The sequence below is a fragment of the Callorhinus ursinus genome, unplaced genomic scaffold (assembly GCF_003265705.2).
Source record: "Callorhinus ursinus isolate GAN/ISIS: 27379988/994484 unplaced genomic scaffold, GSC_fseal_2.0 scaffold10, whole genome shotgun sequence".
NCBI classification, from domain to species: domain Eukaryota; kingdom Metazoa; phylum Chordata; class Mammalia; order Carnivora; family Otariidae; genus Callorhinus; species Callorhinus ursinus.
Genome location: NW_027397072.1, coordinates 19,349,435 through 19,375,573, shown reverse-complemented (window position 1 = coordinate 19,375,573; position 26,139 = coordinate 19,349,435). Strand labels below are relative to the sequence as shown.

The 26,139-nt window shown below is 54.2% G+C and overlaps 1 protein-coding gene across 6 annotated transcripts in view; it reads right to left on the bottom strand.

The window, feature by feature from the left end:
- KLHL29 (kelch like family member 29) overlaps positions 1–26,139 on the bottom strand; it is a 301,122-nt gene that overhangs the window by 52,424 nt on the left and 222,559 nt on the right. For all 6 annotated transcript variants that reach the window (XR_012379640.1, XM_073897039.1, XM_073897038.1 and 3 more), the window contains 2 exons: positions 9,584–9,725; positions 6,568–7,080 (listed from right to left, as the gene is read on the bottom strand). Coding sequence is in view for 5 of the 6 variants with exons in the window: in XM_073897039.1 (XP_073753140.1) it covers positions 6,568–7,080; positions 9,584–9,725 (655 nt within the window). In the remaining variant the exon portion in view is untranslated. The remainder of the gene's footprint in view (positions 1–6,567; positions 7,081–9,583; positions 9,726–26,139) is intronic.

The following is a 26,139-nucleotide window of genomic DNA, read 5'->3' as shown; positions in this document are numbered from 1 at the left end:
GAGCAAGATTTCTGATCTCAGAAATGCTCAGCAGAGATTTGGGGCTGAAAGCCCACATGCTACTCCCAGTTCCATGTACTCAGCTCCTTGGGGAGGGGGGCCCGGGCACCCTGTTGAGCAGAGGGCCCTTGAGACGGTTACACACAGGCTGCGGTGCTGGGGTCACCCGCTGTTCCGAGAATGACATGGTCTCTGGGTGGTCTAGGGGCCTTTGCTGCATCTTTCCGCTTGCCTGTTTCGCTCATCATCAAATGATCTGTTAACACAACAGTTAAGCCCTGGATAACCCTCCAATTAATGATTAACAAACCTCAGGAGGACAGAGCCCTGGGAAGGGGAGGAGGGCTTTCGGAGGCAGGGCTGGGGCAGGTACTGCCCAGGCAAGGACCAAGCACCTTGTGTAGACGAAGTGTCAAATTCCACAGGCTCTGAAACACGTATTTCTTGGGTGAGGGTGTGTGTGTTGGGGAGGGAGGTGGGCAGGCTAGAAAGAGGAAAGTTAGGGTAACAGCGGGTCTTGGATTTGGTTCCAGATCTGTGTTGAGGGCTATGTCAGTTAGACCTGGGAGATTATTTTGGCCAACCTTGCTTTAGAAACAATGGTGGGCTTGAGTCAAAGGTGCACCAGACGATATTTCTTTTCCAGGATTCTTGACATTAGTGGCGGTCATCACAACAGCTAACATTGCTGTGGGCTTACTATGTGCCAGGCGCTGTGTTGAGACTTTGCCTACGTAAGTCCTTAAAAGGTGGCTATGATGACAGCACTAATATTCTCTCCATGTGACTGATGAGGAGTCTGAAGCTCTGAGACACCAGTGTCCTAGCACAGGCCCACTGGGTCAGTGGGTAGTGGAGTTTGAATTCTACACCAGGAGTCTGGTGCAGGACGCGGGCTCCTGGCCACCTTCCGTGCTGCTGGCCACATGCTCCTAACCCACTCCCTCCGCCTGAGTCCTTGGTTGGTTGGTCTGCAGGAGTGACAGAATTCTATTTGTCCCATCTGCTGATACGGCCTTGGAGGAGGACCCACGCAGTGAGCTTGGCACCTCCTCCGACAGAGAGCTCCTCTCCGCAACAGCCTGATGCCTTCTGGTTGTTACGGCGATGTGGAGGGGTGCAAAGTGTTATAAGGCGGGAAGGCAAGTTCTTGTGTTCAAAGTGGACCCCTGGGAACGAGGTCCTTCAAACATCACCATGGGGACGCAATCTCTTAAGACTCCCCAGGTAAACTGGTCTCTGGCTTTTTCATGTTACCCTGGGCCCCTAAAAGGCCACAGACACTGAAAGGTGGCCCTGGCATTGGTAGTGAAGATACTAATGGCAAAGACTTTTGTAGTGATTCACGACATGCTGGCCACTATCCCAAGGGCTTTATGTCAAAGAACTCACTTAATCCTCACAACGACTTTAAGAAGTATGTTCTATTATTATCCCCTTTTATAGACAAGGAAACCGAGTCAGAGTTTCAGATTCCCCTGTGCTCTGGGGCAAGCGTTTGGCTGGAGTCGCCTGCCCCACCCCAGTGCCCCGCAGTCTAGCGGAGGAATGACACGGGAGCAGGGTGACTGTACTGCAGGCGCGTGGCCAAGCACAGAGCACAGCTGGAAGGGAGACAACCCTAGGCTTGGCGTGGCTTCAGGGCAGCCTGTGAGCAGAACAGCAGAGATGAAGGTGGAGGCAGGCAGAAGTCAGACCCTGAGGCACCACGTGAAGGGTTGGGCACTGTCCCGAAAGTAGCAGGGGCTGGTGGAGGCATTTGCCAGGGAGTGACGGGACCGGACTTGTGTTCTGCAAAGACCATGCTGGCTGCACCGTAGGCCCGGGTGGGAGGAGATGTGCCGTAGGCCTGGAGGCCACCAAGGCAGGCCAGAGTTGTTGGTGGCCTGAGAGGGGAGTGGTGGTGGGGGCCGAAAGAGGACAGATCCAGAAGAGGCAGAATCAAAGGAGTTTTCAGACTCAGTGCCTAAGGGGGCAGGTCAAGGACAACCATGGGCTCTGACTCTGAAATCCTGGGTGGATTCATGATGTCATTTCTGAGACAGAGGCCCGGGAAAAGCAGGTCTGTGGGAAGGTGATTTCAGTTTGGACATTCTGTGCCTCTGGGCTAGCCATGCGTGGGCAAGCAAACAGTTTTATCATGAATTCCCAGCTGCTTCCAGAATCTGTACTGAGCAGTGTGTGTCCTGGCATGTCAGAGGGTGGGGAAGGGATGGGGAATCTGTGCTGGGCTCCACACTGGGGAGAGCAGTCCAAAACCCTCCTGCCAGGAAGGTGACACATCCACTCCCTTTTACACACGGGGACATGGTGGTCCCATGACACTGCTTGACCAGGGGGCTGCCAACCCTATGAACAAGCTTGGGCTTCTTCCATCTCCTCTGCACCGGGGAGGGGGCTCTGTTTCTCCCCTCTTCACTAGCTTCTGTCTCTGCTGAACTCTAGACCTGAGGCCAGTGTTGCAGAGTTAAGAGGGCAAAGTACTACGTATGCTCATGTCCACAATCTCATTCAAACCTCCTCTATGCCTGATGAAGATGGTACTCTCATCCCATTTTAAAGATGAAGAAAAGGAGGCTCAGAGAGGTTAGGAGACTTGTCCCCATCACACAGCTATTCACTGTGCCTCAAGGTATCTTTTCCAGATCCTGTCTTTGCCACTTATGGAGACAGAGTGGCTGCTCTTCAAGCGGAAGTTGGCATAAAGACACACAGAGCTCCCCCGTGGTGGGGTTCTGGGGCAAGGATGAGAAGGAAGAGGTGTGAAACCACAGGGCGGGGCTGAGCGCACCCCACAACATGGCTGCCCAGCCGTGGGAATCCTCATGGCCCCTCGCCCTAGGCCTACAAAATCTGAAGTCAGAAGAGACGAGCCCTCACCATTTCAGGTCAACTTGGATTTTGCTTTTTGGTTCAGAAGAAGGGAGCAGGTGCAAACTTGCTTCTCTCTCCTTGGACATGCAAGTGAAAATATAAACTTTCTGCAGCTCACCATTAGTCTGGGGCTTTTAAAGGTCTCTGCCTACCCTCTTAGCCCCCAGGAATCATTTGTGGAAAAAGGCAGGGGATAGAAAAATGACACCAAGAGCGTGCACCTCTGCCCTCACACGGCTGGGTTCCCGTGGTACCGGGGCAGTGACATTAGACTTCCCTCACTCATCTCACAAGGCCTGACATTGGCCACCACCTCTGCCCATAGATTGCATCATGGTTTCCAGTCCAACAAGACAAAGGCCTCAGGTATATGATAACAGGATTCAAATAGAACTAATTCTTTTTTCCTCCCTTATCACTTTGCACACATGAAATCTATATTTTAATTAGTTTTCAATACATAATCTTTTTTTTAAAAGAATGAAATCCTACCCCCAAATTGTTCTTAGAGAAAGAAAGATCTATCTTATAAAGTTTCTTAAGAAAATCTATATGTGCTCAATGCATTTAAATAACACTCATTAAGGTGAACTGCATGCAAGCTAACTTCTCTAGTCACAGAAGAGAAACAATCGCTTGCTTGACCTGTTGCAAATCAAAAAGCATTTCTGCACCACCTTTATTTTTCAATTGGTTAAGTTTTAAATTAAAGTCCCAACGCCCTTTTTGGGAAGGCAGACTCTCATAGCCCCAACAGAAATTTCAGCTCCGTCGATTGGAAGATAATTACAAGAAACAAAATGTGAAATTTTAAATCAGGGCACTAATGAAGTCTAAAAATACCAGTGGCCCATCCCTCTGGCTGGCAAGACCTGTTCTTCATGGAGGGGATCTCTCCATAATTACTCAACCCCGTGAGAGGCCAGGTTGTCATGTCAAACAATAGAGGAAAAATCGCGGGACTTTAATGAGCTAGATCTCAAGGAGCTCGATGGTGAATCTTATTATAATGCCGGGCAAGCTTTCAAACAGAACAGGAGAAAAGAAAAGTTCTTTATCTTTTTTTTTCCTTCCTTAAGTGGAGTTCTGACTAGTGTTGATACCATCACGCGGTGCCTCCCGGTTCTCACTTGGAGCCAGCTGTCTGTCATTTAGGAGTGTGAAATCAATTGGGTTTTGGAGATGTAAAATCCCTAGGGGCAAAATTAAAAGTGACCCAAATCCAAACCCACATGGTCTTGTCAGGAATATGATTCTCACATGGTAAGTTTCAAAGATTTGGTTTTAAAATTTGGGTTTCTTATTTTAAAAAATATGCAGTTGTTTGACATTAGATCTGACAGACAAATTATAGCTTTAGCAATAAAGGCTTTTAAGATTAGAAATGAAAGGAGAAATTACTTAAAACACACACACACACACACACACACACACACACACACAACCCACCCAGGCTTGAGTTTGGAGGCATTTGTATGTTCATGCTTCATTGTCTTTCTTCACCACAAATATAAGGGGATAAATCAGCTGATGAGGGCCATAGAGAGGTGAGTTAAATGTAATCTCTGGGGAAACAGCCTGCTCCCTGGCCAACTATGGAAATCAGCGTGACAGATGGGTCACCAGTTGTCGCTGGCTGGAGCTGGAGGGATCTCACTGGCTTACCAGAAGGTAGGGCTGTGGACACTTTCTAGGCTGACCCTGTGCCTGGCCTCACCAAGCAGTGAATCCACCCTCCAGGGCTAGCAGGACAAACTCCCTCAGGGGCCCTCTCTCTCCTTCCCTCCTGTCTGTGGGTTTGGGCTCAGCACAGAGGATGGTTCACGCCCTCTGGCCCCAGAAAGATGTTACAGGTGTGGCTCTGCAATGGCGCACTGGCCCAGTGTGTCTCTACTGCCTGTAACTTCCTGGGCCCCTAACTTATGGGCTCAGGTTGCTGATTATAGAATGCACCTGTGCCTTTGAGGAGGCAGACCCCAGTTCTGTGCCAAGCTCCAAACCAGGGACTTTAGGCCCAACTGGGCCAGTTACCTTTCTGCCCAGAATAAGTCCTCTTCCTAGATACATGTCTGAAACTTGGCAAATCAGTAAGACCTTTCATCAGCCCTAGGAGGCCTCTGGGGGAGGGGGAGATGCCCCTATGGTGGGAGAGGGAAGCCCACCCAGTGCCTTGGGCTTTGGTACAGCCTTGGGTGCAGCCAGGACACCCAGTTCCCAGTGTATCAGGGCTGGCCGCATATAAACTGGGAGTAAGTTTTTTTTTTTTTTCCTTTTTAAGGGAGAGAGCGCTTAACCAAAACAATTCAAACAAAAAATCAATTTAGTCCATTTTTTTTAAAAAGATCTTAAACAAAGCAAGAGTTTACCAGAATTTAGATGTAATTTTCTATAATTTTGTCATTTAAAACTAGTGCTGATTTCCAAAACAAAGGCAGTTGGGGCGCAATCAGATTGGGAATGAAACCCAATGGAGATCTAGACACGGCTTTGTTGTGGGGATGCCTGACGAGGTCCGAAAATTGCTTGAAAGGATTAAAGATAGAGATGCACGAGAGCAGGCAGGAAAGAATGGCTAGTGGGAGTCATTGCTCTGCAGAGAGACAGGGCCCCCTGAGAAGCCATCTCCAGGAGCTGTGAGCGAGAAGCCTGAGAAGTGATGCCCAGAGGCCCACACCTCCTAGGACCATCTACTCCCCCCTTTCAAAGGAGGCCTGGGTAGCCCAGCAGGCAGACCGCCTACCATGTGCCCTCCTGCCTGCCACTGGGTCCGGGCCTGGCTGCCTCCCCTCTCTATTCAGCAGGAGAGGGGCTTGGCGTTTGGAGCTCTAAGGGATAGCAAGTAAGTCTGGGGTGGATGAACCCCACCTGTCTAACATCTGTGGTCCCTAGTCCTCCTGCCCCCTTCTGCATTCCAGCTGGAGAGATCCCTGAGACAGACCTCAGGAGGGATGCCTGTTTGCTGATGCACTTTGTCCTAACCCTAAGGCTAGGGGCTCATCCTGCAGGCTCTGTTGTCAAAGATCTGCCTTGAAAACTGCCCTGGGGGTGGGGCAAAGGGGTTCACTGAAGGCTGAGGCTAGAGGTGCTCTTTCCTGGAGCCTCAAAGAGCCACCCTTGGGTCCTTGAAACAAAAAATCCAAGTGGCTCAGGATGGTCTGGGAGTGTCTCCTGGGGAAGAGACATTCCTCTCACCTAATGTCTGGGGAGCTGCTCTCATCTGATGGCACAGCAGAGGGTGCTTTTCTGGGGAAGGATACAATTCATGTTCTGACTGTTCTTATGGGTGGAAAATGGAGAAGGCCCCACAAAGGACTGTTCCATGGAGCCCTAAGAGGAGCAGATGTTTCCTGCTCATTCCATACCTGGCCTGGCCTTGGGGTCAGAGGTGAGAATGGCCTAGGGCTTGGGCTGGAGGCCGAAGGACCCCGGACTTTGCAGGCTCTCCCTTCCCTTCCTCTCCTTGCCAGCTCACAGGTCCTCACCTTGCTTTCCTTCCCTCCTTCACCTTCCCCTCTGCCTCCTCCGTCTAAGGCCAGGCTGTCTTGGGCAGGGGGCGGCCCCGCCACTGCTTCCGGGCTGGATGAGGCCAGGGAGGGAGCTGCTGGAGAGCACACTCCTGTCCGCACTGCCATCATGACCGCTCGGGGAAGCACAGATGTGGGCACACAGGAGTATGTGGGCAGCGGAACTTACCTTTGGGGTGCCCAGGGTCGGTGAACTCATACTTCCCCACGCCAATGGTCCGCAGCATCTGTAGCCCGTGGGCTGAGTCAGTTGTGGGGGGCCCATTGGTGGCAGGGGCACCGCTGGGGAGGGTGGCAGACGGCTGGGCTGGTGGTGGTGGAGGCAGCAGGGGCCCCGCCATGTGGCCGTTGCCCACGGCAGTGGGTCCTGGGCGGCCCACCTGCCCCACGCCAGGCAGTGTGGACATGGCCAGGGGCTGCGGGCTGGCATACAGGGCCTGGGCGGGCATGTTGACCACCACGCTGCTCAGTGGCTGAGAGGGTGCCTGTGGGAGCGAGTAGTGGCCTGGCATCAGCGGGAGCTGGGGCCCCACGTGGGGAGGCAGTGAGGGCGTCACCCCAATGACTGGGGCCTGGACGTTCACAGCCGGGCTGAAGGTGGGAGGCTGGGTCACTCCATAGGAGTGTGCGATCAGGGCAGGCTGGCTCCCGGCGGCCACCGTGGTCACCCATGGCCCTGTGCCTGCAAGGGAGACAGAAGAGATGTCATCTGCTGGATACACATTCCCTCGGCAAACACCGACTGCCCCCGGCCCTGGGCTGTGTGCTGCGGTCACAGAGGTGGAAAAGACACCTGCGTGCAGGAGCCCCCAGGTTAAAAATCTGTGATTATGGTAGCATAGGATAAATGCTTTGGGGGTACATGAGCAGATGGCCGTGGAGCCTCAGAGGGGGAGCACAATCTACTTGGGAGAGCTCAAGAGGCAACAAAACAGAGAGAAAAAAAGCAGAGACCTTCAAAGAGTTCTGGGTTCAAATTCTGACTCTGCCACTTATGAGCCGGGAGCCCCGGGCAAGCTGCTTATCTTCTCTGAGCCTCATTCTTCTCGTCTGTTAAATGGAACTAGCAACACCTACCTCAGAGGTCTCTTGGGACGAATTGAATGAGGAAAATGTGTTTGGAAAAAAGGAAAAAGAAAAACTAGCAGAGTGTTTGGCATGTGTTAAATGTTCCATAAATGTTGGTGTTTTTCCTTCCTTTCTGGAGAATAGCTGTCTGGAGGAGGTGGGGAGAAAGGTGGTGTTTGCTGGGCAAGGTGAGAACACCAGAACCTGGAGCTGTGCAAGGGCCCTGTGGTACAGGAAGGGAGGAGCAGGAGGTGCGGGAAGTGGGGGAAGGTGGGCAGGAGCTGGGGGGCCAGGCTTTCTCCTAGGCAACCTTTGCATGGCCGGCCCTGGGAGAAACAACAGAAGTGCATTTGGCCCTTAAGGGCATTTTGACTGAACAAGACACACCTCCTGAGACTTGATACAAGACTCGAGGCCTGCTGAGCCCAGGTCAGGCCGAGCAGGGTCAGGTCCCCTTAAGCTGAGCTGACACTGAGGTGACCCAAGCGTGCTTGTGAGTGAAGCCAGAAGACACTGTGACAGGAAAGGCAGCCTGGGTCACCGCTGACTGAATAAGTGTGGGGCTAGGTCTCCATCACCCAAATGCCACCTTGGTTTTCATGATGCTGCTGAAATGGCAGTATAGACTGAGGGCAGGGAGACTGAGGAAGAGAGTGGGGGCCAGGGGCCACTCAGAACCCCCAGGCCCAGAGATGAGAATGGGAGGTGGGAGCTCCCTCACAGAAACAGGAGGTTAGAGAAAACTAGAAGCTGGCAAATATTGGTGAAGCAGTGCCGGCAAGATTCTAGAATAGGCCCCCCTAAGGGGGACTGTCCCTAAGTCTGAAGAAAAGGAGCCAGCTGTAAGCCAGCCTGGTGTCTTAAGCACAAGACATGCCAGCCTAAGCTCATTTCTCTCCAGGATTAGCCGGGGAGCCTGAAACGATGCACCAGAACTTGGGAGCACAGCTAGTGACTTCTCCGGGAACCCTGGTGAAGGTACAGAGATGCCGGGCCATGGCGGCAACTGATTATCAGAGTGCGACTGGCCCAGAGGACGCTGGGGACCTAAGGGAGGTCTCTAATGATGTGCACTGAGCCCTGCTCATGCTATTTGTCAATGAGTTGTATGACAGGGAGGATCTCACCACCCAATCTGGAGGTGACATCGTATCGGGAGGGTTAGGCACAGGTCAGCAATAGAGAGCTGGAATCTAAGAGATCTTAGGAGTCGTAGGGGAAGATACTGACAAGGACTTGCCTGTGAGTCCCCACACCCCGCTGCCTAAGGCAGATTGAGAGGACGGGGGTCAGAGTTGTTGCCATGACAGTCTTGGGGTCTCACTGGTGACAGCGCATGTCTGGGGCTAGCAGCCAATCAGAAGTGACCTAAGACTGCAGTGGTCAAAGTAGAGGGGCTGAATGAAAGAGGTGCTGGTCATAGCACATGTGGGCTCTTTGCGTTGGGTTCCGGGCCCTGAGGGACGCAGAGGGAGAAATAATTCTCTGGAGGGCAAAGGAACTGGCAGCCACAGGCTCTGGAGTGCGGCCGAGGGACCTGGCATGGTTATCCTGCGGAAGACTTGGAGGAGAGAATGAGTGGGATGTTCAGGTGTCTGTAGGGCTGTGGTGTGGAGGGCCAAGCAGACGAGTTCTGTGTATCCTAAGGGCAGGTCTGGGACCACTGTGTGGTAACAGGGAAGGTGTTGTTATGGTCAGAGCTGACCCAAGAAGGCCTGGAGTGCTGTAGGAGGTGAGGAGTCCCCAGTCCCGGGGGGTGGAGCATCCTGGTTCTCATTTCAACATTGGCAAGGCAAAACCTCCTTGGAAGGTGTGACTTGAGAGACGTATGAACCAGAGTCCTGAGGTTTGGGAAGGACTATTCAAAATAACACAAAGCAGATTCACAGTCACTCCTGTGATGTCACCCTCACTCCCTCTGCCTCCCCCAAAGAGAAAGGGGTAGAGATGCAGCTACTGCCCAGGACACACAGGGTCCCTGCCCGCAGGCAGCCTGAGGCCTGGGCTGCTGCAGGCCCGTGAGCCGGGACCTGCTGAGGAGCTGGAGTACTCGGGGGGCCTCTGACACCCTTCCCAGCCTCGGCGTGGGAGTCTCTGGCTGCTGATGAAGTACACACCTGGATTGTCGCTCTCCCTCATCTGTTTGGAGGGTGGCTCATCAGTGTCCCAGGGCGTGGACTGATTGATGGGCGTCTGCCCCCACCGGATGCTGGTCGTGAGTCCCTGGGACTGATTGTCCGCTTTGGAGATTCCAGGGGCCTGGGGAGGAGCAGAGCAGGAGGATGAGCACGGCCGGACTGGGGCTGCTGACTTGGGGCCCATCCCCGAGGTGCCACGGGGCCAGTGGCAGAGACTGGGCCCCACACCCAGCGCCACCGGGGAGCTGCAGAGCATTTGGGCTTAGTGCTTGTAGGCTTCTGCTGCAGTCCCACCCCCAGGAACACCCAACCCAGTGCCTCCCCGGCCGCCCTCTGCAGTCAGGCCCCATACCAGTCTCTGAGGCCCCCACGTGCCACTCCACGGAGGAGGTGTGCGGAGGGTAGGGCCTGAGACCTGTGGGAGGACAGCTCAGCACAGGTAGCATCTCCCCTGGGACCCTTGGCTCCTTGTTGTGGGAAGGAGGGAGGCTCTCTGTTTCAGATTCTCATTCTCTAATTTAGATTAATGAGAAAATGAACCCCAGGCTGAAAACAAACATTAGCACAACATTGGTCTCTGAGCTACAGCCTTGATGGAATATTATATGGTCATTAAAAATCATGTTTACTGAAATGCATAATGAGATGGCAAAATGCTTACACTATAATGTTAAATGAGAAAAGCAGGACATAAAATGACACAAATAGAAGCTCACATGTAAAACAGTACGTGTAGGAGAGAACAAACTGAAATGCTAGCCCGGGTGTTATTCTTGGTGAGAGGAATATGGGTAACTCCTATTCTCTTGTCTCTACTTTTCTGTATGCTAAATTTTCTACTATGGCCATTACCATTATAATAAGAAAAAAAAAGAACAAGAAGAAATTCAAAAGCATGTTGGAGCCTCGGATTGGGATCACTGTGATGTGGTGGGGGGGGGGTGGTGGGGGTCTCAGCACAGGTGGTTTCAGGAAGTTTCCACAGTTCCCAAGACTGCAGCCAGAGCCCCAACCAGGTTTGGGATGAAGGAGGAGGTGGGGTGGGGGGCAGAGCCGGCTGTCCCCCAGGGGGGCCTGAAGGGGCATCTGTAGGCTTCTCTCAGGTAAGGGCCATGGTCTTCCTGACTTCTCACAAAAGCTGACCCAGTGAGCCTGCTGGTGGGGGCAGCGCCCCACTGGGCCTCCCTGAGCAGCGGGAATGGCTGGGTAGGGGCGGGTGGAGAGGAGGGAGGACAGTACTTATTGGATCTTTGATGCCTAATGCAGATGACAAACAGCGCCTGCATTAGGGCCGGCTGGGAGGAGCGGAGCCGTATCCCATTAGGACCTGTGGGCTGCACGGAGCTAATTGCATTAGGCTGCACTTTATCTCTGGCCTGCATTTCAGATGCTTTGCTTTTGTGAACAGAGCAGGAAACAAAGGGAAGAGTGAATCTCCGGAGGAAAGAACAATTCAATGGACAAGCTTCCTTCTCAGAGGCCCCTGCCCCATTTCTGTCAGTGGGACAGATGGGAGCTTGGGGTTGGCTGTGGGGGTGGTGCTGGGGAGGGGGCTGGGGATTTAGCCACACTCACCGATAGTCCTGTGGCACTTAGGGAACAAAAGTGTGGCTTCTATAGCATTCTGTATAGACAGAGGGCTTTGCAGAGCGCCCTGCTTGCAGCCAGCTCTGCATTCCCAGCTTCCCCTGGGTGCTTGTGGGCTGGGAGGTGCAGAGGTCGCTTCCCATAACCAGAGGCTTGTGAAGGGGAAGGAGCCTGTGGGATGTCCCATTCAGGGCCCTGTCTGGGGGGTGAGGTTTGAAGGACGACACTCCAGCCTCCTCAGGCACCCTCCTTCACAGACAGTACAGAGACCCCTCTGCCAGGAGGGGGTGCTGCAGCCCCGCTCTGCAGCCCGGGGTTCCTGGAGGCCTCTCAGGCCAGAGGCAGGTCTGGTTTTCAGGGTCCTCCCGCCCTTGCCATTTGTCCCCCGCTGAATCAGCATGGTGCCTCCCCCGCCCGGTACTTTGGGACAGGGTCCGGAAGGGCTCTGGGAGTTTAAAGGCTCTGGGCCTTATGGCAGCGGCTGAAACCAGTAGAGGGGGTTGGGGTCTCCTCCTCCACAGTGAGTAACCCAATTCTGAACTCGAAAACTTAAGGAGTTCCTGTTTTTGCTCTAAAACTGTGGGGTTTCTGAACTTGAAACACTGCACAATTTTGCAAGGGCTTAGTCCCTTGGCTCCAAAACCCTCCTGCCAGGTCATTCACCAATGCATTTGTTGGTTAGTTGGTTTGTTCAGTAAACAAGCACTGGGCCCCTACTCCCTGCCAGGCCCTGCCCCGGGGACACCATGACTGAGACTCAGCCCTGCCTTCAGGCAGCTGCTCCCAGTGGAGTGGAGCACTCAGCTCTGCAAACTGTATGCAAGTCAGCCTCCCGAAGGAAGCCGGGGTCACAGAGGTGAGCCCGGAATGGGTGGGTGCAACCAGGGGTGGTTACCACACGCCTACTGCTTGGCTCTGTCTTTCACGACGATTACAAGCAAGTTCTTATGTACAAGAAAGCCGTTCTGCTGTGAGAAGGGAAACAGGGTCTTTCATTTTTTCCTTTGGGAAAGATAAATAAGGCCACTCTCTACTCGCACTAGCAACTTCTGAACCTACGAGCAAATCACAGCTCAGAAATTTCTATTTATTTATTTTTAAACAACGAAATGAACATTCCTTTCTCCACTCCCTTCAGAAAAAACTGGATACAGTTGTGCATTTTGCCAGGGGCCTGGGCGCCCAGGTGGGTGAGGGATGTTGCAGCTGGTGATGGGAGTCAGCTGGGCCTGACCAGAGCCCTTCCTCCCGCAAAGGGCTCCAGGCCCAAAGTAAACGCATGGTCTCCAAAGTTCTGGAGGCTTCGGGAGCCCTGTGTGCGGGTCCATGGCTCCAGCTCTGAACTGAGCTCCTGCTAAGACTTTCTCCCTTGGTCCGGAGTCCGCAAAGGTCTGTGACTCCACCGAAGGCTTTCCAGGTCTCCCCCAGCCCGAGCAGGCCTCCCCAGTTCCACTTCTCCTTGCCAGGGGGATCCCAGCACAAGAATGCCACAGAAACCAACCAGGAGCACAGCCCAGGCAGGGGGGAGGAAGGCAGGGCTGAAGGAAGCTCCCCTGGCCCCCTCCCACTGCATCATCTGGGACATCGGTGACGTCACCCAGACATCTGGCCTTTTGCCAGTGTTCCTGGTCATGTTTCTGCTCCCCTGACATGATGATCCTCTGGGAGGAGTGACAAGAGAGAGGTAGATGAAGAGAGCCCTCCTCCTGCCTGGTGCTTCGGAGAGACCCTCACTGCCCATCACTGGGCTGGGCAGGCTTCTCTCTGCTTCCCTTTAATGAGATGCTAATAGGATGCCTCATTAACGCCGCAGCTTTTAAACCCTGAGCTCTTGTAAATTTTCAAAGGTCACATTTTTACGGCAGCTGACAGCATCCTGCTTCTTTCAGCGACTGAAGAACACTAAAGACCCCGATCCTTTATGGATGAAGCTGTCTGTGAGGTGGCGGCACAGGCTGAGGCGCCCGCTGGTCCTCACCAGGGGTGAGGGGTGGGAACCTCACCGGGCGACAAGCCTCACAGGGCCCCTGGCTTGTGCTTTACCAGCCTCGGGAGACCCAGGTACACATCGCCCCCCGAGCTGCACTGGAGGCCTGCTCTGTTTGGGGGAAGGTGGGGGGGCCAAAGTTAGTGCACAATGCAAAGTGCCTGGCAGAGAGGGGTTAGGGGGCACTTTTCTTCCCACGGAGCACCTTGTGCCCACCAGGCGGTTCACCCATGATGCTGCAACTGCCCAGAGGGGCTACTTTTTGCTAATTTGTCCACCGAGAGGGAGCCCCTTTTCTCTACTTTGCACAAAGGTGCCATGTAGGTGAGCAGCATCCCAGGTGGTCAGGAAGGTTTGAAAGATGATGGGATGGAGCTCGCTTGGGGCCCCTCACATGCCCGCTGGTTCTTGGATGCGACAATCAGTCTCCGCACAACGCCTCTCAGGGCCTGTACAGACCCTGGCCTGGTGGGCCAGCTCCATGACACAGGGACCCGGCGCAGAGCCCGGCCTCCCGTAGGTGCCCAGGGAACAAACGAGCGGGCCGCATCTCTGAGCTCCGGTGTTGGCCAACATTGGAGCATTTAGGGAGGCATGGGGCGCATTTCAGAAGAGCGGACCATGTCATGGAACAGAGATGTGAAGTAGCTCGGTGCATGTGGGTGATGGGAGCAATGAGCTCCCCTGACTGGAGAGATGAGGTTCCAGACTGTGGGGGCCTTGTGTATTGGGCCCCCCAATGTCATTGCCCTGAATGCTGCCAGAGGCTGCTTGGAAGCCTAATGCCTGGCTCCACTGGCCCCCTCCCATGTGCCCGAGTGGGATGAAGATGTGGGATGCTGAGGTTGATGCCCACCTCTGTGGGGCTGGGGGACCACCTGGAGAAACCAGAGCTCAGCCTCTCTACTGTTTGCCCAAGGAGGCCAGAAGATGGTGACTCAGTGGAGCCTGGAAGTCAGGGAGAACATCCAGAAAGAATGGGGCTGGCCTTGGGCCACAAAGGCTAGGCAGGATTCGCTAAGGGAGATGGATTTGGGCCGAAGTCGCCACCTAGAACCTTACAGCAACAAGTGATTTCCCCGCCTACATACATTTGACAGAGCCAGGCTCTGGAGTCCACTTTTGGGGTTCAAGTGGCCTCCCCTGGGAGGAGTGACAATGCCAGCACCCATGTCCGTCTCCTGCTGATGCTGATAAACCTGCCTCCGCAGACCAGAACCTATGAATCTTGACCTTCTTGTCACTTGTGTGGTGCTGACAGGGCTGGCAGGGACTGCCTTCTGCTGGGCTTCTCTGAGCACGGCTGGGCCCATCCCTCACAGCAGTGAGCCTCCCCCCTCAAGGGACCCTGGAGCCCCCGAGCCCTCACCTCCATTTAATTGGTCAAAGCTTCCCTGCCCACCGTGGCCCAGAAGCACCACGGGACACTGGGTCATAGTGATCGTCAAGCTCAGCTCCTGCCCTCGAGGAGTGTACACCAGCAGGATGGGATAGGCCTGCACCAGTACCCGGAGGATGACACAGGCTGGGAAAGCAGGAAACAGACCCATGAGGCTATGATATTATGACAGCTCAGGGCCAGGCCTTTTAACAGGACTCACAGCCTCTGCCTGGGTCCCTCAGCTCCCCGCTATCAGATGAATACCACCGAGTGACTCTAGTCAGCACCACCGAAGCAGCAGATGGTCTAGCCAAGACCTCTTGGAGTTTGTGCACAAATTTGTGTGAGATACTTTGAAATATTGTTTAAAGCCACTAAAAGAAAAAAGATACACAGTCTACTGTGTATATTGCAAAATAGCAAAAGACCAAAAAGTCATCTGCCTGTTGCTCTTGACATATAAATGCAACAGTTTTGTATGTATCCTTTGTGTTCCACAGAGGATGCCTGCAGCATAACCCTAGTGGGGACCGTACATAAATGCTTTAGCTAAAGCTGGTGCAGCCTCTCCCCAAGCACACCCCAGCTGGGTGGGGGTGGGGGGATGGGGCCTTGGGTGAAGACTGACAAGCCACAGGGAGGACAACAGCAGTGGGTAACCGGGGGCTGACAAAACTCTGAGCTTGACCTGCAGCCTCGGTTTTGTCTCACGACTCCCTGTAATTTCCACCTAATTTGGAAAAGACAAGTATTGGCTCTGGGTTTTGAGGGCCCCTTCTGACGAAGGACTGCTGTTGATGTGGCCTGAGCCCCACAGTGGACCTTGGGCATCTTCTCTGACTGCCTTGCACCTTGGCAACATCCCCCATCTTGAGGTGGCAGCCAGAAAACTTGCTCTACCAGCTTCCCTTGCAGCTAGATTCCAGGCGTGCGTGAGGTCTTGGTCTGGAAGTTGGGCAACGTGAGGGAGCCGGCACAGCTCCGAGTCCACGGTCTGCCGAGGTTGCTGGTAGAGACCCACGGATTTGGGAGCACACCGATGGTGGAGGCCCTGGGGTCCCAGGCATAGCATCAGCTGTGAAAGCTGCCGTTTCCTTTCCCTTCTTACTCTGGAAGGTTCTCAGGGCTCGTCTGAGAACAGCAAGAGTAGGTTCCCACCCAGCTCCCAGAAGAAGTGAGTATGCTCAGGCCCCACTGATCACCAGGCCCTGGGCTACGCTGGGGAATCACATCATGGTGGCAGCTGTGTGCACAGCGGGGCAGGCCACTCCCTGCAAGGAGTGGGTGTTTCATCTCCTTCTTGGCATCCCTCCTCCTGCAGGGCACTGAGCCTCTTCATGGTGTCTACTCCACCTGTGGGGACGGATGGAGGCCAGTTTAAACTTATTCAGTCTGATATATTGGGGACTGAGTGTAGGAACCTCCCTGAGGCTCTTGTACCACGAAGGTGAGGCCCTAGGAAGGCAATTTTTACTTGAAGAATGGTATTCTAACATTGGAAATCCAGGTTTGGGGAGGAGCTGTTCTGGTGTCTGGGTTTTTTAGATTACAGCTGATGTTTATACCTAGGTTGTTGGCTTTCAAGGACTGGCAGGTTGTCAACGAGAACACAGATTCCAAGGACACACAGGTAGGGCACTGACCACTGCTAATGTAGGGATTCTCCAATGTGAATGCACATAAGTATCTGGGGGTGTGTGCATGTGTTAGGAATGCAGGCTTCTGAACCCACCCAGAGCTTCTGGTTCAGTAGGTCTGAGACAGGGGAACCCTGAGTGTGGTGGTTTAATAGGCCTACCAGGGGATGTAGGTAGTCCATGGACCTCACCCTGGGGAGAAATGAGTCTGGATGTTCAAGTTTGCAGGCCTGTGTGCCTGAATGTGGGGGATCTAGGAGCTGAAGCTGCAGGCCAGGTCCTGAATGGGACAGATTTTTGGGTCTTGCTCAGGTGGCTTGCGGGAGCCGGCTCCTTGGTGACACCGTCTTCATGGACCCCTGGTCCCAGCCTCAGTTTCAGGGGGTCAGAAGGACATTTTGTCAGATGTTAAAGCTATAAATCTGTGGCTTCTGGGAAGAGCAAATGACATTTATGGGTCTCTCAGTTCTCATTTCATGATTGCCACTGAACTACAAACAGGAGAATCATCACAGTTAAATCCCCACTTGGGGCTAGGGGAGGCTCTCCGGAGCTCCCCCCCCCGACTCTCATTAATGAGGCTGCCCTCTCTGGCCCCCTGGACCCAGGCCAGTGCCCTCGGCCTCCCCTTCAGAACACTGCCATAATGTGCTTCGGAGACCGCTGAAATTTCTAATAATACTAACCAATGATGTGTTAAATTGAGACACTTCTGGCTCGAATGCCGGAAACTGCATGATGGTTTAAAGGACCAGTGCTTACCTTTCTCTATCAATTTGCTGCTAAATTACTGCTTTCGGAGCAACTTACAGAAAAGTAATTCTTTATTTAAATTTTAATTTCAATCTTGTCATTTTAAATATATATTCAGATTCCAATCATATTACAGAATATGATGATGTCTTTGGGGGGCAAGTGTTCCTGCCGGGAACCTGGGTCGGGGGGAAGATGATATGATGGGGGAGGGTAAGGAGAGCCCAGTAAGGAGGGGGTGACCCCAGAGAACAGCTGGACGAGGGCAGCCCATGTGCTGGGGTGGGAGACAGAATCGGAGGCCAGTGGTCGGCCTCTAACCTGGCCTTGTGACCGCAGGCTTTGTGCCCTGCCCTGAGGGTCTCCAGCAGCCACTGACCACTTCCTGCACCTTCTCTCTCACCACAAGGGCCCAGTGAGCCCAGCTGTAAACACATGCCAGGCACAGATGAGATGGGGCTGCCTGGACTGCTGCCATCCTAATGGCTCACATTTACTGGGCACCATCTACACGCCAGGCACGGGCATGCTGTGATTTCCTTCCATGAGGAGTTCCGTGATTTCGCCTGTATTTTACAGATGAGAGTGATAGGGTCCGGAGAAGTTTGATAATAGCTAGAATAGGCCAAACTCGGGCCTCTAACCCACGTCTATTCTACCCTTAGACCCTCCGAAGTGATCTGGGATGGCTGGAATGTTCCCAGGCCACCTGGCTCCAGCCTGCCCCTGCTGTGGCCGACAGCCCCATAAACCGGTTCAGCCACGTCAACGCTGCACTCACCGTGCCTGTTGGGATAACACTTAGACCTCTCCCCTGGTGCTCTGAGTACCAGCCATGGCCTCCCCTCGCCCCACTGTGTCCAGCCCAGCCGAGCCTCCTGCTCTGACCCTGACAGCACGCTGGGCTTCCCTCATGTCTCCCACTCCCTCAGACCTCCCAGACCCTAAGCTGCCACCAATGTGTTCCCCCAAACACCGCCAATGGGGTCTCGACACTGTCTAGTGGGGCCCGTTCTTCAATCTCAGAGCAGGGAGGTATAGACACTTCGTCCCCTCTCCAACGCCGACGGTGCTGCAGGGCTCACCTTCCCGTCCCTTCTGTCTCCAGCTCTTCCCTCCGTCCCTCCCTCTCATCAGCAGCCCTTTCCCTTGGCTTTCCAACACAGGGACCGAAAACCCGAAAACTTGTTGCCTGACCACTCCACCTGCCATTCTAGCATCCATCTGCCTTCCTCTTTCGCGGTCATGCCCTCTGTGGCTTCTGGACGTCCCGCCTCTCCTCTGTAGCTGTGCCCACCCCTGTGATTCACTGCAGCCATCCTCTGCCTCTGCCCTCTTCCTTCCTCCTCCTTGAAACCCCCTTCCCTTCCATTTCTGGAACAATGCTTTTCCTGGTTTTCTACCAGGGCTCATGCCAGGCCCCCTTTCTCCCTCTCTCAGGGCTGTTCGGGCCTTAACTTCTCTCATAATTATTTTTCTGAGAGGAAACATCTGCGAGGTAGCCATTGTTTTTGATAGAACCCAGCTTCCTGTAGTATTCTGGAAGTGCATTTGCTTTTTTCCTTTCCCCACATCAAAGTCTGTACCTTGGAGACATTTCTGCTAAAGGTGCAGCTCAGCTGGTTCCTCTTGCAGACGCGAGGCAGCTGTGGCTGGGGCTCGGTTCGGGGCTGTGCTCTCTCGAGGGCCCTGTCTGGGCCCCCAGCCCCTTCCTCTAGCCCCCCACCCCCACGGATGGGCCTCGTGGACAAAAGACATGATAAATCTGGCAGCACCTTACAACTCAAAGCTTTCAACTTTCCTCTAACAACTTTCAACTGAAAACTTCTTAGTCCCATTTCCAAGTTACTTTTCATCCATTACAAAACCCACAAAATTTTCAAAGGGGCTTTGAAATAAGAGCGCCTAGGAAAAAAAAAAAAACCTATCACAAATGAAAGTCTTTGAAAAGAAAGAGGCCCTTTCCTGTGCTTCAGTTCCCTCTGATATCAGTTTCCCTTTCATTCCGCTGAAAGGTGCAGGGCAGGCCTGGCCCTCAGCAGACACCTGTGATGTGAGGGAGCGAGTGGCCCAGACGGACAGACGGGGCTGAGGAGGAGCACACGGGGCACCCGCTCGCAGACCTGGGATGGGCCTTTCATCGCCTCCCCCCCACCGCATCCCCGACAGCCGTTGCTCCTTGTAACCCGCGTGGCCTGCTCAGAGGCCCAGCTGCCCTGCGTGATCCCGCTCACCTTGGCCTTGGTGACAACACAGCTCCCTCTGGAGCACGGCGACCGTGTTCATTCTTACCAGCAAAGTGGGCGGGAAGGGAGGCACCGCAAGGCAGCCTCGCTCCGGCCTTTGATGGGACATTTCCCGAATGCCGGCCCTGCAGGCAGTGACACTCCGGGACCACCCCTTCACCTCCCAGCCTCAGAGCCCGTGACACGGCCATCCTCGCCAGGGTCAGCCCTAGACTCACAGATGCACACCTGACAATAGCCGTTGTGGTGCCTTTGTCGTTCTCAGATTTGAAATCCTCAGTGAGTCTGGTGAGGAACGGTCCTCTGCGCAGGTGTGGGGCTGAGCTAGGAGCGGGTGTGGGGACACACGTGTGTCCCTGACTGAACTATGTGCTGGTCCGGCCTGGCCCTCAGACGCCCGGACTCTGAGCACCCAATATGAATTCTGAACCAGGCTCCCAGGGGACGCAGCGGGCTCTTTCTGGGCCAGGGACCGGCCTGGCCACTCTGCCCCACGAGGCCCTGCCAGGCCCTCCCTAGCGGGCATCCTGGGATTAACCAAGCCCGCCTTGGGTGCAGGACTCACCCCGGAGCCAGTAAGAACCCCAAAATGAGTTCTGGCTGGCTGTCTGCCTCTCCCCCCGGGGGGTCCTTTCTTCAATAAACACCTAACACTCCTTTTAAAACTCCTGTGGTCTACCCTTCGAGCCGTGGGCCTTGGCAGAGGATTCCTGATTTTTTTTCACACAGACAAAGGCTTGCCGGGGAGAGGGGACAGTTCTGAGTTCTGAAGGCCTCTGCCGTGGGACTCGCACAGCCGACTCTCCGAGCGTGAAGTTAACTGAAAGCTCGGCAAGGCGGGCCTGACACAGACATCTTTAGCAACCTCATTAGAGCCTGAACAAGAGAGGGGATTGTGGCAGGGTCGCCCCAAGGTCAGGCAGGACAATGAAACAAACAAGGCAGCACAAATGTCCCTGTGAGACAGCTCCTCAGACGGGGTGGCACCGCTGAAGGAGCTAAAATACTTCTATTGCTGGGACTTCAAGACTTAACTGAAGCACGTCAGCACCTGAGTGTGTGTCTCAGGACTGGAGCCTAGATTCTCACGCGGTATGGGACTAACCAGCTCTGCGGTGGAATATTCCAGAAGCATGCAACGAGGGACTCCCTGAACACCTTCCCAGCTTCCTGGCCCCCTCTCTCTCTCCCTGCTTTCTGCTTGCTTAGGCTCTCTGTCAGGAGAACAACTTGCAGCCAGGCAGGGCCCTGAGGGAGAGGAGTACCCTCTGGCCACAGTCCAGCTCAGCTCCCTCAGTTCAGAATTGAGGTGGTTTGAGTGATTTTATTTTACTTTTTTTTTTAAGGAGATGGCATCATTCAGCACCAGTCCGCCTCTTCAGAGAGCTTGCTGGGTAGACAGATTCTGTCCCAACTCACTGGAGGTCCAGGGGCAAGAGGGAAAGCGGTAGAAGGGGATGGGAGTCACAGGGAAGCAGCCCTCTCGGGGCAGGTAAGTCTCTCTTCCTCAGGAGTGACAACGGAGGACGAGCAGGGTGGTGGGTGACCAGAGCAGCTGAAGGCCCTGGCCCTGCTCTGCAAGGGGCTGGCGTGACCACTATGCCGTATCCTGGGTGCGTGGACCTGGCTCCGCACGGAGATGGCTGAGAGACGGCATGCGGTGTTGCCGTCTGTGGCTGCTTGCTGTGGGTCCCTGGGTCAGGTTGAGGGGTCCCAGACCAGCCCCCTCCACTAATGCCCCGTCCTCTGGGCGGGTGCCCAGACTGCCTGGTCCAAGGCTGCCTTCCCTTCATCACCGAGTGAGGCCTCCTCCCTGCCATGCCCTGCTGCCTGGCTACCATAGCTTCATCCGTCCCGTGCCGGGGCTCATTGGCTTCTAATGTATCATTCATTCATTCATGCATTCATTCATTCCTTCACCTCACACTTACCGAGAAACTAACCCGTGCTGGGCACACAGTGATGAATAGTCTATGGCCTAGGAGAGCACACAGGCTAATGGAGGAACCATAATCAGAATGATAACAGCCAACAACTGTTGAACCCTTAGATGTGCCAGTTTACAACCCTCAAGGCCTGGGGGTTGTTTGAGGCCAAGGTCTGGCGGTTCGTCTCTGTTTTGTACTGAGTCAGCTCAGGCAGCCATAAAAAATACTGCAGCCTGGCTGACATAACAACAGAACTTATTTCTCATGCTTCTGGAGGCTGGAAGTCCAAGATCAGGGTGTCAGCATGGCTGGGCTCTGGTGAGAGCTCTCCGTGGTCTGCAGATGGCTGCCTTCTTGCTGTGACCTCACAGAGCAGAGGGAAAATTCTAGTCCCTCTTCTTATAAAGACACCAATCTCTTCATGGGGGCCCCACCCTCATGATCTCATCTTAATCTAATTATCTCCCAAAGTCCCCATCTCCAAATACCATCACGGTGAGGGTTAGGGATTCGACATTCGAATTCTAGGGGAACACAGTTCAGCCAATTGCACCTGCAAAGCATGCACACAAGGAGGGTTTGGAAAATGCTGGCTGAATGGAGTGAACCTCGGTCTGCTGGCTGTTTCTGGGCTCCACCAGACCCGGGGGGTGGGGGGCATTTAATAGAGGGACACCCACGGGCCTGACCAGCATACGGTGGGTCTGCCCACCAGCCTGAGCTCTAATTTTCTGATGGTTTGCTTTTTTCCTCTCACAGCATAATCTCCATGATCTCTAGTCTTTCCTGAATGCTGTTGGAAGGCTTGTTGTATTTATCTCCGGAGAATCTGCCGTGCCCCTGTGCAATTTTCCATTGTCATGGTTCATTTTAATTTCCTCTAAGGCTGTTGGCCACTCTTCTGTTCAGAAATAGCTTGTTCCGCTTAATAGAAGTGCTTAAATATGCAGACACGAGAAGTTTCCTTTGCTTGCTCCTAAATATCACAGTAAGTGGAGTGAGTTCTGCGTACCCTGCCTCATGCAGTTAGGCTGAGCACACGCCAGGTGGCTTCCCAGGAAGGAGAAGCTTGGAATGAAAGGTGCGAGGATAGAAACAGGATCCAAGAATTTCTAGGGGAAACCCAGCCAGTCTGGACGCCACACATTGCATTGTCTGGCTGACAGCACGCAGGTCTCTGAAGTGCCTCCCCTCTCCAGAATGATCAGGGCTCTGCGATTGAGGCCTGCTCCCTCTCTAGCTTGCCCTGTGACCTTGCACAAATCAGTTCGCCCCTCGGAGCCCCTGCTTCTTCACCTATAAAACCTGCATGATAATCCTGCTCCCAGAGACTGATTTCAGTGAAGAGCGGACATCCCCTATTTCCAGGGCCTGGCACAGAAGCTGGGACAAAGCAAAGAGCACACAGCATTCAGGAGACAGCAGCTCTTTTGACTCTAAGGGGACCCAAGAATGCAAGAAGGATGCTGTGCCCATGGCAGTCTTTCTTCTAAATCATTTTGCTTTGGGCTACTGGGGCCAGAGGATCCCCTGTAGGCTGTGGATTATGGAGAAAGGACAAAGGAGAGGAAAGCAGGCTGAATCTAAATTCACACACCACACTTGTGGGAAGCCTGGTTGGCCACGGGACCAACGCCAGGGCACCATGGGCTTGGTGGCAGCTAATCCGAATTGCAGGTCAAATCCTTAGAGCTGCGTTGGGCTTGTAGTCCCAGAGAGCCAGGGGCAGAGTCACAGGGCACCCTTCTTTGGCTTAACTAACAACATTTAGGAACCAAGAGTCTAGGGTGCCCGGTGGAAGGGAATAGGGAGGAGGAGGCATGAATCACGGACTTAAAATTCCTGATAGAATGGCAGGTCAGGAAGCCAATTCTTACCCTGTGGGGCTCAGCAGGACGTGGAAGCCTCCTGGCCCTGCAGAGAAACCCCAAGTTTAGCTCTGGGGTTGGGGTGGGGGGCAGGCGGCGCCCGAAGTGCCCCAGGAGAGGGAGGTTCAGGCAGCCACGTGCCACTCACCCTCAACGCCAACTGCTGCTCCCGAGAATCACCTCTAGGGGGCTGTTCACTTCTATAAACACCCCCAAATAAGCCCGTCGCCTCACTCTGCATCCGGGGTCAAGCCCTGACATCACAGCGTACATTGCTCAGGCAGGGGTAATTTATAGATCCACTTGAGGTCACTGGTAAGTTGAGAGCAGAGATAGGGGAACCCTCCCAACCTGGACCTTGGTCACGGCCAGCCTGTAGCTCTCCTCTTCTGTGTCTTGTGTCCCTGTGAATACTAGACTCCAACCACCCACAAGGTATGCATTCTACAACCCTGCCCCTGGACGACACCCAGGTTTACACATGCATGCATGTTCACAAAGATGCACAAGAGCGCACGCGCGCGCGCACACACACACATACACACACACACACACTTGCCTACTGACACACACGTACCTTCTCCACTCCCACGCAAACCCACACGGCCCCAGCCTGCTCAGGCTTTAGGGGGCACTCCAGCCCCCACAGGGCAGGGGATGCCGGCAGATGCCTCCGGCTTGCCCCAAAGAATCTTTTTTTCTCCCACAGCTCTGAAACACAGAGTCCCCCATGGCTACTTTGAGCTTCCCTCCCAGACACTTTTTCCTAAATCAGCTTCCAATCTGACTCATTCCAGTTTTAAAACAAGAAAACATCAACAAACACGATGGAGGGAAACAGATGGTAACAATTACAGGAGGGAGAAAACAGAGCCGTTCCCTCTAGAAGGGGCAGGCAAACATACTGTCCCCAGACAGTGCATCGCCCCCCAGCTACCCCTGTGTGAACCCGGGTGCCGGGCTCCCTGGGACCGTCCCCACCCCAGGGGATGGGCCAGCCCTGGAGGGGCCATGAAGGCCTCTGAGCACCACAGGGCAAGGCCCCCTGAACCTGGCAACAGCCTGTTCTCCGGGGAGGGAAGTCTGGACGTTCCAGCACATTCCAGGCTACCTCACTACCTCTGACGTCCTGTCTAAGGCCTGAGATGTGGGAGGGATGCTTCCTCCCCTGCTGTGACTGGCCCTGACTGCCCTTCAGGACTGCAGCCGCCTGTCTCACCTGCCAGAGCCCCTGAGGGCAGGACAGGGTCTCTCACTGTGGGTGGTGGTGTGTGCCAGGCTGCCTCGTTCAAAGGCAGATCCTGCCACTTACAAGTGGGATGAGCTGAGCCAAGCTAACAGACCTCCCTTTGCCACCATTTCCTCACCCCTAAAATGGAGATAATTCTAGAACCTACACCATACGAGTATGAATTAATATGTGCAAAGGACGGAGGACCGGGCCCAGTGCACATGGATGTCCCATGGGGAAGTTGTCTTGTTGTTACGACCCATGCAGACAGCCAGCTTCTTGTCAAGGTCTGCCGAGTGGAGGGCATTCCAGGTGGGGGAAGCCACGCACTGAGGGTAGGGCCAAGAGGAAAAGCCCTGCTGTTGAGGCAGGGTGCCCGAGGGCCCGGTAGCAGCAGATGGCCAGGGCCAGGGTCCTGAGCTGGAGTCTGCTGTGCTCTGTCTCCTGTCATTTCTCCATCTTGCGTGTTTTGAGCAGTACAAGGGCTCTGCCCTCTGGCAGATCAGATTGGTGGAGACAGGCAAGGAAACAGGTGCATCCCGGGAAGATCAAGTGCTGTGACAGAGGGGGGCACCCACCTTAGCCCTGTGGGCCTGGGAAAGCTGCCTGGGGGAGAGGCTAAGTCCCGAGTGGCAGGAGGAGGGGTGTGGGGGTGGAAGGATGGGTAATGAGCCGTTCTGGGCACAGGGGGCATGATGCCTTTGGGGGTCAGAACAGCAAGGCATCAAGAGTGAGGGGTTCGAGTCATTACTGGAGTGCCCCAGGCAAGGATTCAATGTCACCAAGCCTCAGTTTCCCCATCTGCCGGATGAGAATTTTATTTCCCTCCATCCCAAGCCTCATGTGAAGAATAGAAGCAAGGTTGTGTATCAGAAGTCCCTAGTTGACTCCCAGCACGTGAGGTGCTCACCACAGGGGACCTCCGTGAACCCACCTTTGGGACAGAACTTTCTCCCACGGGTCCTGTCTTAGCCATGTTTACGCACTCGAGCTCTCACGCAGGGTAAACGTTCCCTGGCACACCAGTGATACTGCTGTGGATTGAATGTCTGTGCTCCCAGAATTCATATGTTGGAATACTAACACCCATGTGATGGTGGGGGGCCTTTGCGAGGTGATTAGATCTCAGAGGTGGAGCCCTCACAAAAGGGATCGGTCCCCTCTCTGTTCTCCAGTGAGGAAACCGGATCAGTCGGCAGGCTGCAAGCTGAAAGAGCCTCTCACCAGAACCTCATGGTGCTGGCAACCTGACCTCAGCCTTCAAGCCTCCTGAACTATGGGAAATAAATTTCCGCTGTTGAAAAGCCCCCCAGGTCATGGTATTTTGTTCAGGCAGCCCGAGGTAGATAACACACGCACCCTCCCACAAGGAGACACCAGTTGGCACGCACTGTATAGGCCATATCTCCCCCTTTGCTTCCATCTGGCCCCCTCTCCCACCCCTGGGGCTCTGCAGAGTCTCTAGCCTGTGGGAGGTGCCGTGGCCGCCCCTATTCCAGGGCCCTGGATAAGGTGGGCTGCATTTAACCACCAGAGAGATCCATCACTCGGTGCTCATTGTGTCAGGCGGCAGCAGGCTGTGGAGGCTCCGGGTTGAAGGGGAGGAGGGTATATTCTATCCCTCCTGGTCCCGTCCCAGGGTCTGTTCCTTACAAATGTGCATCAGGCAGCTTCTCTGTTAAGCATCCCAAAATAAAGAGGGGAGACTCTCTGCCACACGCTATTTTGGCAGTTGCTTCTATTTTAAAACATATTGACATCCCCTCTTGTTCTCCTGGGGGGCTCAGTGTTTTCAAATTCTTTCCGGTCTGTGCATTTCCTGGCTTGGAGGAGGCTGTCCTGTTTGCACCAGGGGCCAGCATGGTCCTCTCTTCCTGTTTGCTCTGGGCACCCACTGCTGTTCCTTCTTCGGCTCTC